Below are 12,621 nucleotides of genomic sequence, written 5' to 3' on the forward strand. Positions count from 1 at the left end.
GATTTTTTTTATTTACTTGTATTTTGATGGAAGTTATTGTGTGTGGAAACACTGAAATAAATTATCTCATGCAACTTTTTAAAAGTTCATATTTGATGTTGACTGCTGTTATTAATGAAAACGCTATAGCCTACTGCTGACCCCGTTGGCAGCTCATATGCATGTAGGCTACCTAGACTACCAACTTCCGAAACAGTACCCTGAAACAGTGCACACTTTTGATAACCCAGCTATTCAATGTTTTATAACTGTGGACAGTTTCTTTTTTTTTCTTTATGATTTTATTTTTGTATTGATTGTGATGAGGGCTGCCTGTTTTTTTTTATGAAGGACTGTTAATCAATGGGGCTGAAATTTAAATCAACTTGAACTGCGTCGCACGCGCCTCGTGGGCATAATGAAAAACAAGAACATGATTAGAGCGAGGGAGCGAAAGAGAGGAGGACATCCCCTAAAGCCAAACGGTCAACACAATTGCCAGCCCACGTCGTATTCATGTGTTATCTTACCTTCAGAGTTTGAGTGAGTTAAATTGTGATTCGGCACCTCCAATCACTCATTACTGCCACGCACAGGTCGGAAGGCTACAATAGCTCAATACAGTGGAGGTTTTTATTTAGACATTTTGAGGAAGTACATAACGGGAGGAAATGAAGATAGTTGCTCAGCGAAACTCCACATTTGCAGAGTAACAAACGTATTTTGACATTGAAACACTTGCAGCGCTGTCTAATGGGAGCTCGAATCAGAGCTTCTAACGCCAGATACTGGGGCCTACTATTGCTATTGTCTGTTCGAAAAACAGTTGGGACTGTGCAATTTGGGCTGTTGTTTAATTCGCATAACAGTCCCTGTAAGAAACTGGAAGTCCATGACAGACATTTGTTATCATTTTGAGACAGCTGAAGTCGTTGAGAACCCCAAATTCTAGCCACTTCGCAACCAGCAGCCTAGCCTACTTCTTGGATCAAAAACAGGTCATGTGAGATGTCATGGAACTCGGGAGTATTAATGCTGTATCTGTCTAACAGGAAATTAAGACACAAGTATGCGTGTTTTAGTACTTCATAATCTTGTGGTGACACACACACACACAGGACTTCAACACGTTGCTATTCTTATAGAATATGTGCTGTATGTATTGTCTAAATTGAAGCCTTTATATCAGATCTGCAGGGTGCACATTTATTTTTGGTGATCTATGTGCTATGAAATAAGGGAGGTCTGTGAATGCAACACTAGTCCAAATGATTGTATGGCATGAATTGCGAGTGCTGTATTACTTTCTGTTATAACTCTGCTTCCACATTTGCTCACCTAATAGTGATCAAGTGTGTTCAATGCATAGAGCAGTCTCTTCTCTTTTTGTACCCAATTTCTCCCTGTCAAATAATTTTCCACTATAGTGGTAAGGGAAGGTTTCATAACACACCTGATTACGAGGGCATTATAAACAACATAACTTTTTTCATAACTGAGCTTACGCTACGACAGTCTGGCCAATGTCATCTAGTAAGCACCAGAAGTGAAGTGTAATATTTCTCAATGAAATTCCATCATCTCATTCTCTGATATTCAGGCAGGTTGTAAATGTGGGGCAGTATCAACTCTGGTAGGCTCGTAAAGGACAAGGATGAATTTAGCATATTTGCTGAAAGAGACATCACATCCAAATACAAACTTGAATATGTAACCCTGTAAGTAATCCAATTCACTATATAAAAACCTCTGTGTGTGTGTGTGTGCATGTGTGCGTGCGTGTGTAGTTACGTACTGTAGCTGCATAATGAATGAGACAGGGGGTTTTTTCAATGGAGGATTCCAGCAGTGAACGAGCCTTCTTGATAAGCATTCCAAAGGGATTGCACCCATCCCCTTAACCAAATCAGATGGATTACGAATTAGGATGAATGACCTTTAATCCAATGTTTTTCAATGAAATTACAGTCTGTTTCAAAATATCTTAAGACATCATCTATTTGATACAAGGCTCAAAGTTGATGCCTTTAGCACATGCCAAAGCCCTATGCCATGAGGTCGCAGGTCACTGTCTGTTGTATTTTACAGTAGGTTGATAGTAGTTTTATTCCTACTGTATGCTGACTCATGAAATCCCTTGTCAGCGTTGTCTGAAATCTCCACTACGTGTCTTTAGGGTTTTATCTGGGTCAAGGAAATTGGGTAGCACTTTGTTTTTAAGAAAACACATAGTCTTGATTTGTCATTGAGTTTGTCTGGATATTTCTCATTATATCATTGGAATATTCAGTCAGGGTTATTATAACTTTAACAGATGTTTAAGATTTTATAATTGATTCACACTAGTTTGATTTTGGATTGTATATTGTGCTTTATGTACAGTAGCAGCCATGTCAATCAATGGCTTAGATGTGGAAATATAGTTCTTTGGTGGACTGTAAGTCATTTGTTGTATTTTTTAAGAAAGACTAGGTGTTTTTATGTGTGCTACTTTAAAGCAGATCTGATGGGGATGTTGTTGGACATCAATAGGCCTGTGATGATCAAGAGGGATTGCGTGATGTTTTGCATCGATTATGGAAACGTGAGCTGATTAATAGAACTGGATTCTTTGTTAAACTGGAATACCAACATGCAGTTATGGGGCAGTCCTGATTTACCAGACATACTGTTACTGTACTGTAAGGAGGGAGAATTTGCCAACCTCCTCTCTTTTGTAATCTATTATTGGAAGACATTGTACTCAGTTCCCCAAGTTGTCGACTCTTCAATGATGAAATTATTAAATCAACTATGAAAAGTAAGCCACTGGCCACCATCTCTGAACTTGCTTTATTCAAGTAGAGCTAATTAGATAAAAACAGTAAAGTCATGCTATTTGACTTATCCCAGAATTGTGAGCCATTGTTCGACTGCTCTTTTCTACGTTAAGATGCCATGTTAAGCTGTGTTCTTATAATATGGGGATACAGTAACATGGAGCCCCTCAATGACTGTGAAATGGTATCTGCATTCTCCACATTCTTCCTGGGCTTGATCAACAGTGAAACACAGGCGGTTTTAAACGGAGGTCAGAGAAGACAGGGCTGGATTTTCCGCTGCTTTAGAAGCTGATGGGCTCTCAGAGTTTGAGTTATGGCTTGAGATCATCTCTCACAGCTGGTGAAAGGTCCACAATAGTCCTTCACATGTAACACCAAGCGCATATGGCCACGTACAACTCAGTACATGGATTTACTTTCCTCAACGGATGCAAAGTTGTTGTCTTTTGCTAGTAAATGTGTGTTCCCAGTTGTCTCTGTGTTGTTGGGTTTCAGTTTTCTGTGCTTTTTGACTTGTTCTGAATCCTAACATGTCAGATTTGTTGTTACTTCAGCAGAAATCCCAGAAACATTCCTTACCCCATGACTTCAACGGGTGACTATCCAGAAAAATGGATCACTCTGTTTCTGCATAGATCTGAAAGATTTATTGACGGGACATACAAACAGGCTGAAATGCCTCTGGGGTACTGAAAAACCACTACTGCTGTTAGTTAGCAGTTTTAAATTAAGCTAATTTGAAGGATCAACAGTAAAGCATTGCTTTGTTACATTGCTTTGTTGTGGTTATAACCTGCAGAAACAAATACTTTTTATGTAATGAACTGTTGTTATTCTTTTACACTTGTGTATGTTGTGTAAAAAACTTTTTTTTAACATAAATATTCCTTGTGCTATTTCAATTAGTATAAAAACTTTATTTTTGTGAATCTGAAAATAAATGTTGAATTGAATTAATAATATAATTCCTTTTTGTTTTACTATAAATGTTTTCCTTTTTTCCGGACTAATTGAGATTAAGTGGGCTCAAAGAGGAAATCATATTATTTGATTTTTATAGATATGTGCTTTATTTCAACATCAATAGGGCATACATGTCCAGCAACTCCTGTATGTAATCATATTTGAAATTAGCATTGTGAATGGCTGCATGTGAGTTTTTAGCTGTCATATTTTTATTTGTGTGTTTTTCAACATGTTTTAGTGTGTCGTGTGAACTCTTTTAAGTGCATGTTGTAAAGTATATGCATCTGTCTGTTCGAATGACAGTGGCGTTGTGTATGTGTGTGTGTGAGCATGTGTGTGTATTTTTGTGTAGCAGAGAGCTCTATTGAGCGTTTGGTTCCCTCCTCCGTGCTCTGTCCCTTTAAGTCCTACCCCTCGGAGACAACAGCAGCTGTTCCATATTCATCAAGCCACTGAGTCTTAAAGAGCCCTATCCTGACCATGGAAAGAGTCATTCCTCTCTCTCGCTCTCTCACGCTCTCTGCATCTTAGCGCTCATCCGCCGCTGCCTGCGCTCCTCTCGATCTCGCTGTCTCTCGCCCCCCTCTACCTCTTTCTCTCTCCCACTCCCCTCTCTCGATCTCTCATATACACACAGACACACACATACGCGCACAACCATAGACACAGACACAAACACTCTTCAACTCTCTTACGCACACACTCTCGAACACAGTCAGATACAGCATACCTGTGCAGGCTGGGGGAAGCAGTTCTGGAGGGGCTTTTCACCGTTCTCTCTGAGGGTGCTCTGCTGTCATTTTGGGGGAGAAGCAGGTCTCAATTGTTTCCTATTTCCTCTTCCTCTTCTCATTCCTGGAATGCTAAAACTGGACTGATGGACATTTCAGAACTTTGTCTGCCAGACCCTCTCAGCTATCATAACCAGTAGGTGCACTTCTTTCAGCCTTCCTTTTAACATACCCGTCTTTTGTGATGTTGGATATAGCTTTGTTCCCCTCTTGCAATCTTTCTTTCTTTTTCCTCCTCTCTCCTTTCTCTTCATGTTTTCTTGTAGAAGTGCTTGCATTTGTTTCCTTTACAAAGGACCTGCCGATCTCAGCGCTGAACTTTTTACTGCTATTGTTAAGATGCACTGTGCTTTTCCTGGCTCTCTTGCTCACACTCACACTCACACACACACACACACACACACACACACACACACACACACACACACACACACACACACACACACACACACACACACACACTAATGTGCACTATCTGACTCTTTCTCTCTATATATGTTATGGAGGGCTGTTAATTCATACAGGACTGTCTGCTGCCAGTGATACCCTGAAAGCAACAGGACAGGTGTGCTGTGGTGTGTCTTTGGTTGTGTTCAATAGGGAGAGAGGACCATTAGCCCTTTAGCACATTGTCAGCCATGTGTGTCACTGTGCACATTTCATTAAGAGCATGGCCGATCAATTAGGAGTAGCTCATTGCAACGTGCAAGTGTGTTTTTCCTAAAGAACAGGGGGAACGTGTCCTGTTGGGTTAGGAGCTTGTTCTGGGATGGCTTTGTTCTCTGTCCGTGTCCTGGCCAGACTGCCACCCTGACAGAATCAGAATACATTTAAAAAGATTAGATTAAAGTGAATTCATGGAATTAGTGAGGATGAATTGCACGCTGCAATATTTGTATGTCTGGGGATAGACGTATGAAAGAACCGTGTAATCCCAGTGATCAGTCAGATCCATCCCAGCTAGTAGCACATCAGCCAGGCTGCCTGTCTGAGAAGCCCTCATTATCTGTGGGCTTGCTTAAAGTTACCTTGTAATTTTATATGCACTTCTGCTTTTATACATTCATATCTTGTTGGCATGTAGGAGATGTATTTTTTATTTTATAGCTGACTGGTATGATTGCTTGAATAAAAATGCAGAAGTATCTCCAATCCTATTTTATTAATCTACTTTAGAAAGTGTTCTAAAAATACAACAGCTAGATATCTATACATGTATGTTTTAATATACTTTTACAGTACAGCTATATATTTTAAGCCCAATATTCCACTCAGCAGTGACAATCTTTTCATTTGCAGGGTCTGTAAGCATTATCATGTGCTTTTGATGAAATTCTTTATACTTGCTGTCACATCCTCATGTAGTATTCCAGACAGTCATTATTTCAACCCATAACCCGTTCCACGCAAAAATCTAATCAGCCAAATGTGTCTGTCGTTGTTGCAGGATTATGATTAAAAGGCATGTCTGCTGAAAGATTGAGATATATTTATTTATTTTTGTCATTTAGCAGATGCTCTTATCCAGAGCAACTTACTGGAGCAATTAGGGATAAGTGCCTTGCTCAAGGCCACATCAACAGATTTTTCACCTAGTCGGCTTTTTGGATTCAAACCAGCGGCCTTTCAGTTACTGGCCCAACATTCTTAACCACTAAGCTACCCGCCGCACTATGATATGATAGAAAATAATAAATGAAAGAAGTTGAGTAGTATAGATTTTCATGTATAGTATTTCAAAGCAATACAATCAGAGGTGTTTTCAGGAACTCTGGTTTGTGCATTAACCATATCCCGCTCAGAGAGAGAAAAGCCAATCTAGTGAACTCATTAACTCCTTAGACGGACTGTTATAATCTCCTTTGTTTTACAGAGGTTCTATACAACTCTGCCTTTTAGGTACACTTCAGTGGTAAAGGGTCAAAGTAACAAACTTGCTCATCATAATATACAATAACTATACAATAACTACTGAGACATATTTAAGATATCTTTATAAGTATTTACGTTTGCATAGTATACTGATTTATTATGAGAAAATGATTTTTAACGCTCAAACCTTTGAAATGCAGTCATTCACCTCAAAATGTGACTCTCATGTATTCCTTTTTATGATTTTCTTCCAAATCATGTTGTTTGGTGCAATGTTAACAACATTCTAACCTACTTTGGTGGTTATTCACTGTAAGCACTCTAGCCAATATGGGGTGCATAAATTCAATAATTAAATTGCAGTCTATAAAACCAGTTTTTATTTTAGATTGACTGACATTATATTTCCGATAGGGAATGTTGAATTTAAGATCATTGTGGCAAGTGTTTCAACAGAAATTTGCAATATAATGATTTTGAATTTCATTGGAAAGGTGGGCACAGTGCACAATACAAATAATGTTAGTGTTAAATTAAGCAAAGCTTTACTTTGGTGGCTTTAATGATAAATGTACACTAGGTGATGCAGAATTATTTATTTATTTTATTTTGCATCATGTAATATAACATATAGTATATCATTCAGTGGAATCCGATTATTAGATACAAATAATATTGTATCTCAATGTTGTGTTTCACACTTCCACTCATGTAACATTTTTAAGACAAGCAATTCTAATTTGAAATTTGTACAAAAAATACAACTACAAGGGCTGGTTTGCATTGAAAATACTGACTGTGTTTTACATGTTTTATTTTCTATCACATACGATGAAGAGACAGCGTGTATTTCCTTCTCTTCTGTGATATAGAACAGGTAATATCTGTAAATGTAATATATAACACCATATTAATTATAGGTTTGACATAATTGTGGTGTTCTATGATATAGGTATTAGATGTATGTGCATGTAAAAATGAAATTAGCCATGTATAGCAGGAATTACATACAGTAGATGTTTTGACATGCAATGGCTGGCAATGTCTCAAACATAAATCAGTTTAAGATCAGCTGTGATCTTTTTCATAAATTGCATTGAATTAATTTAGATATTTATGTAAAGTAACACTCTAGTATACACTTAAGATGTATTTGAATTTATTTAAAATAAAACGTCCAACAATTTTTTTTAAATAATCTTTACAAAGCAGTTAATCCGAAAGTAAAATCATTACGCAAAAGATTAAAGACTTTATAATGAAAATAACATTGGACAACATCTAAAATTAAAGTCTTTGCTTCTAACTAATGCAGTGTTGTTTGTTATAGGACATAGTTTGCATTGAGTTTACAATGTGTTGTTATCACTGGTCCCTCTGCTTGGTCCGTGGACAGCAGTATTTCCAGCCCCTCGGTGTGGTGTGGTGGTGTGTGTCTCCGGTGCTTGGTTGCTGGGATTACTGGGACGTATGTACACCATGTAATTAGCAGAGCAATGATGTAGAAGCAGTGTAGTATGCTACTCTATAGATTGACCTGGGGGCCTGAGTGACACTGCCTACGACTGTAGGAATCGGATTGAATCAGTGATAGTTTTTATTTCAGACAATATGGAGAAGTATGTATAGCCTATTACTGCTTGTTTGAATTGATCACTCAAATACATTTTCCCTAAAAAAGAGCAATAGTAGGTATGAAGTGGCATGTCTCTCTCCACAGCTTCAGGCTTGCTCTATATTTATTCTCCCTACGTATAGTAAGATTGGGATGGATAGTAAGCTACATATAGTAAGATTGGGATGTATAGTAAGCTACGTATAGTAAGATTGGGATGGATAGTAAGCTACATATAGTAAGATTGGGATGTATAGTAAGCTACGTATAGTAAGATTGGGATGGATAGTAAGCTACCTATAGTAAGATTGGGATGGATAGTGAGCTACGTATAGTAAGATTGGGATGGATAGTAAGCTACATATAGTAAGATTAGGATGTATAGTAAGCTACCTATAGTAAGATTGGGATGGATAGTAAGCTACGTATAGTAAGATTGGGATGGATAGTAAGCTACGTATAGTAAGATTGGGATGGATAGTAAGCTACATATAGTAAGATTAGGATGTATAGTAAGCTACCTATAGTAAGATTGGGATGGATAGTAAGCTACGTATAGTAAGATTGGGATGGATAGTAAGCTACGTATAGTAAGATTGGGATGGATAGTAAGCTACATATAGTAAGATTGGGATGTATAGTAAGCTACCTATAGTAAGATTGGGATGGATAGTAAGCTACGTATAGTAAGATTGGGATGGATAGTAAGCTACATATAGTAAGATTAGGATGTATAGTAAGCTACCTATAGTAAGATTGGGATGGATAGTAAGCTACGTATAGTAAGATTGGGATGGATAGTAAGCTACGTATAGTAAGATTGGGATGGATAGTAAGCTACATATAGTAAGATTGGGATGTATAGTAAGCTACCTATAGTAAGATTGGGATGGATAGTAAGCTACGTATAGTAAGATTGGGATGGATAGTAAGCTACGTATAGTAAGATTAGGATGGGTAGTAAGCTACGTATAGTAAGATTGGGATGGATAGTTAGCTACGTATAGTAAGATTGGGATGGATAGTAAGCTACGTATAGTAAGATTGGGATGGATAGTAAGCTACGTATAGTAAGATTGGGATGGATAGTAAGCTACGTATAGTAAGATTAGGATGGGTAGTAAGCTACGTATAGTAAGATTAGGATGGATAGTAAGCTACGTATAGTAAGATTGGGATGGATAGTTAGCTACGTATAGTAAGATTGGGATGGATAGTAAGCTACGTGTAGTAAGATTGGGATGGATAGTTAGCTACGTATAGTAAGATTGGGATGTATAGTAAGCTACGTATAGTAAGATTGGGATGGATAGTTAGCTACGTATAGTAAGATTGGGATGGATAGTGAGCTACGTATAGTAAGATTAGGATGGGTAGTAAGCTACGTATAGTAAGATTAGGATGGATAGTAAGCTACGTATAGTAAGATTGGGATGGATAGTTAGCTACGTATAGTAAGATTAGGATGGGTAGTAAGCTACGTATAGTAAGATTAGGATGGATAGTAAGCTACGTATAGTAAGATTGGGATGGATAGTTAGCTACGTATAGTAAGATTAGGATGGATAGTAAGCTACGTATAGTAAGATTGGGATGGATAGTTAGCTACGTATAGTAAGATTGGGATGTATAGTAAGCTACGTATAGTAAGATTGGGATGGATAGTGAGCTACGTATAGTAAGATTGGGATGGATAGTGAGCTACGTATAGTAAGATTGGGATGGATAGTGAGCTACGTATAGTAAGATTGGGATGGATAGTAAGCTACGTATAGTAAGATTGGGATGATGGATAGTGAGCTATGGATAGTGAGCTACGTATAGTAAGATTGGGATGGATAGTAAGCTACGTATAGTAAGATTGGGATGGATAGTAAGCTACGTATAGTAAGATTGGGATGATGGATAGTGAGCTATGGATAGTGAGCTACGTATAGTAAGATTGGGATGTATAGTAAGCTACGTATAGTAAGATTGGGATGTATAGTAAGCTACGTATAGTAAGATTGGGATGGATGGTGAGCTACGTATAGTAAGATTAGGATGGGTAGTAAGCTAGGTATAGTAAGATTGGGATGGATAGTGAGCTACGTATAGTAAGATTGGGATGGATAGTGAGCTACGTATAGTAAGATTGGGATGGATAGTAAGCTACGTATAGTAAGATTGGGATGTATAGTAAGCTACGTATAGTAAGATTGGGATGGATAGTAAGCTACGTATAGTAAGATTGGGATGGATAGTGAGCTACGTATAGTAAGATTGGGATGGATAGTGAGCTACGTATAGTAAGATTGGGATGGATAGTAAGCTACGTATAGTAAGATTGGGATGATAGTAAGCTACGTAGAGTAAGATTGGGATGGATAGTGAGCTACATATAGTAAGATTGGGATGGATAGTAAGCTACGTATAGTAAGATTGGGATGGATAGTAAGCTACGTATAGTAAGATTGGGATGGATAGTTAGCTACGTATAGTAAGATTGGGATGGATAGTAAGCTACATATAGTAAGATTGGGATGGATAGTGAGCTACATATAGTAAGATTGGGATGGATAGTGAGCTACATATAGTAAGATTGGGATGGATAGTGAGCTACGTATAGTAAGATTGGGATGGATAGTGAGCTACGTATAGTAAGATTGGGATGGATAGTAAGCTACGTATAGTAAGATTGGGATGGATAGTGAGCTATGGATAGTAAGCTACGTACAGTAAGATTGGGATGGATAGTGAGCTACGTATAGTAAGATTGGGATGGATAGTGAGCTACATATAGTAAGATTGGGATGGATAGTGAGCTACATATGGTAAGATTGGGATGATAGATAGTAAACTACATATAGTAAGATTGGGATGGATAGTAAGCTACGTATAGTAAGATTAGGATGGGTAGTAAGCTACGTATAGTAGGATTAGGATGGATAGTAAGCTACGTATAGTAAGATTAGGATGGGTAGTAAGCTACGTATAGTAAGATTAGGATGGGTAGTAAGCTACGTATAGTAAGATTGGGATGGATAGTGAGCTACCTATAGTAAGATTGGGATGGATAGTGAGCTACGTATAGTAAGATTGGGATGATGGATGGTAGCTACGTATAGTAAGATTGGGATGGATAGTGAGCTACGTATAGTAAGATTGGGATGGATAGTGAGCTACATATAGTAAGATTGGGATGGATAGTAAGCTACGTATAGTAAGATTGGGATGGATAGTAAGCTACGTATAGTAAGATTGGGATGGATAGTGAGCTACATATAGTAAGATTGGGATGGATAGTGAGCTACATATAGTAAGATTGGGATGGATAGTGAGCTACATATAGTAAGATTGGGATGATGGATGGTGAGCTACGTGTAGTAAGATTGGGATGTATAGTAAGCTACGTATAGTAAGATTGGGATGGATAGTGAGCTACGTATAGTAAGATTAGGATGGGTAGTAAGCTACCTATAGTAAGATTGGGATGGATAGTAAGCTACGTATAGTAAGATTGGGATGGATAGTGAGCTACGTATAGTAAGATTGGGATGGATAGTGAGCTCCATATAGTAAGATTGGGATGGATAGTAAGCTACGTATAGTAAGATTGGGATGGATAGTAAGCTACGTATAGTAAGATTGGGATGGATAGTGAGCTACATATAGTAAGATTGGGATGATGGATGGTGAGCTACGTGTAGTAAGATTGGGATGGATAGTAAGCTACGTATAGCAAGATTGGGATGGATAGTAAGCTGAAATTCACAGAACTTGATTTGTTTAAGTTGAAGTCTCTCTTGGTTCAGGCAGCAGGAGGTAACATATGGCAGTCAGACAGGCTTATTGTTGCTTTCCTATTGCTCTGGCTGTTTCAGCGCAACTCAGAAATCAGCAAATGCTGAGGGTTGTCAGTTTGAGTTCATCTGGGCTCGCTAGCAAACACACACGCTGAGCGGCAGGCAGCTGATTGAGACAGGACTCCTCTCTATCCCTAAATGTTCCATCAACACCCTCACTGCTCCTCCCAGCCATACTCTACATGTCCATTTTTCATTTAGTAAATGCTTTCTGATGCATTTTCATAAAAAAGCAAAAGTTAGAACACAGCAATGAATTACATTTCAATTTGTTTGACTTCATTTCCAGGTTGCTACATTAGGCTCAGTAAAATGCCAATCTCTAACATGCCCATCTCTAACATGCCCATCTCTAACATTCTTGTCCCTTTTCTCTTTATTCTTATTAGGTTTCAGAGAACAAGGCGAGGGAATTACATTAGTGTAGCTTAAGTTAAAAGCTCTTTGCTCTTTGACCAAGTGTTTCAGTGTTATTGGGTTAATCTGATTTTTGCTGTCTTCATGGAGATGCTATCGCAGGGTAGAGGTAGTGGCGGGTAACCAAAGCAGTCCTGCACAGACACCATCCAGATGGGATCAGCTTACGGTAATTTGGTTTCAGAATACATTACCAGAAGAGGCTCCTGGCCGAGAACGGCCACCCCGCTAAGAGCCAGGAGTCTGTGGTCGCTGTGGCCACTGCAGACAGCCAGCTCCAGCCGGCCCAGGTGACCACCGCTGTTCCCCGGCCC

General features: G+C 38.5%; 1 protein-coding gene across 3 annotated transcripts in view; it reads left to right on the top strand.

Annotated features, from left to right (window-relative positions):
- Positions 1–12,621, top strand: part of LOC115172617 (steroid hormone receptor ERR2) — a 63,166-nt gene that overhangs the window by 921 nt on the left and 49,624 nt on the right. The window contains exon 1 of one of the 3 annotated variants that reach the window (XM_029730237.1): positions 4,229–4,694. The exons of 1 other annotated variant lie outside the window; for it this stretch is intronic. In XM_029730237.1, coding sequence (XP_029586097.1) covers positions 4,645–4,694 — 50 coding nt within the window. In that variant the 5' untranslated portion in view covers positions 4,229–4,644. Of the gene's footprint in view, positions 1–4,228; positions 4,695–12,222; positions 12,598–12,621 lie in introns of those variants that run through there. One more of the 3 variants, XM_029730236.1, reaches the window with a different exon arrangement.

The sequence above is a fragment of the Salmo trutta genome, chromosome 33 (genome assembly GCF_901001165.1).
Source record: "Salmo trutta chromosome 33, fSalTru1.1, whole genome shotgun sequence".
In the NCBI taxonomy this organism is placed as follows: Eukaryota; Metazoa; Chordata; class Actinopteri; order Salmoniformes; family Salmonidae; genus Salmo; species Salmo trutta.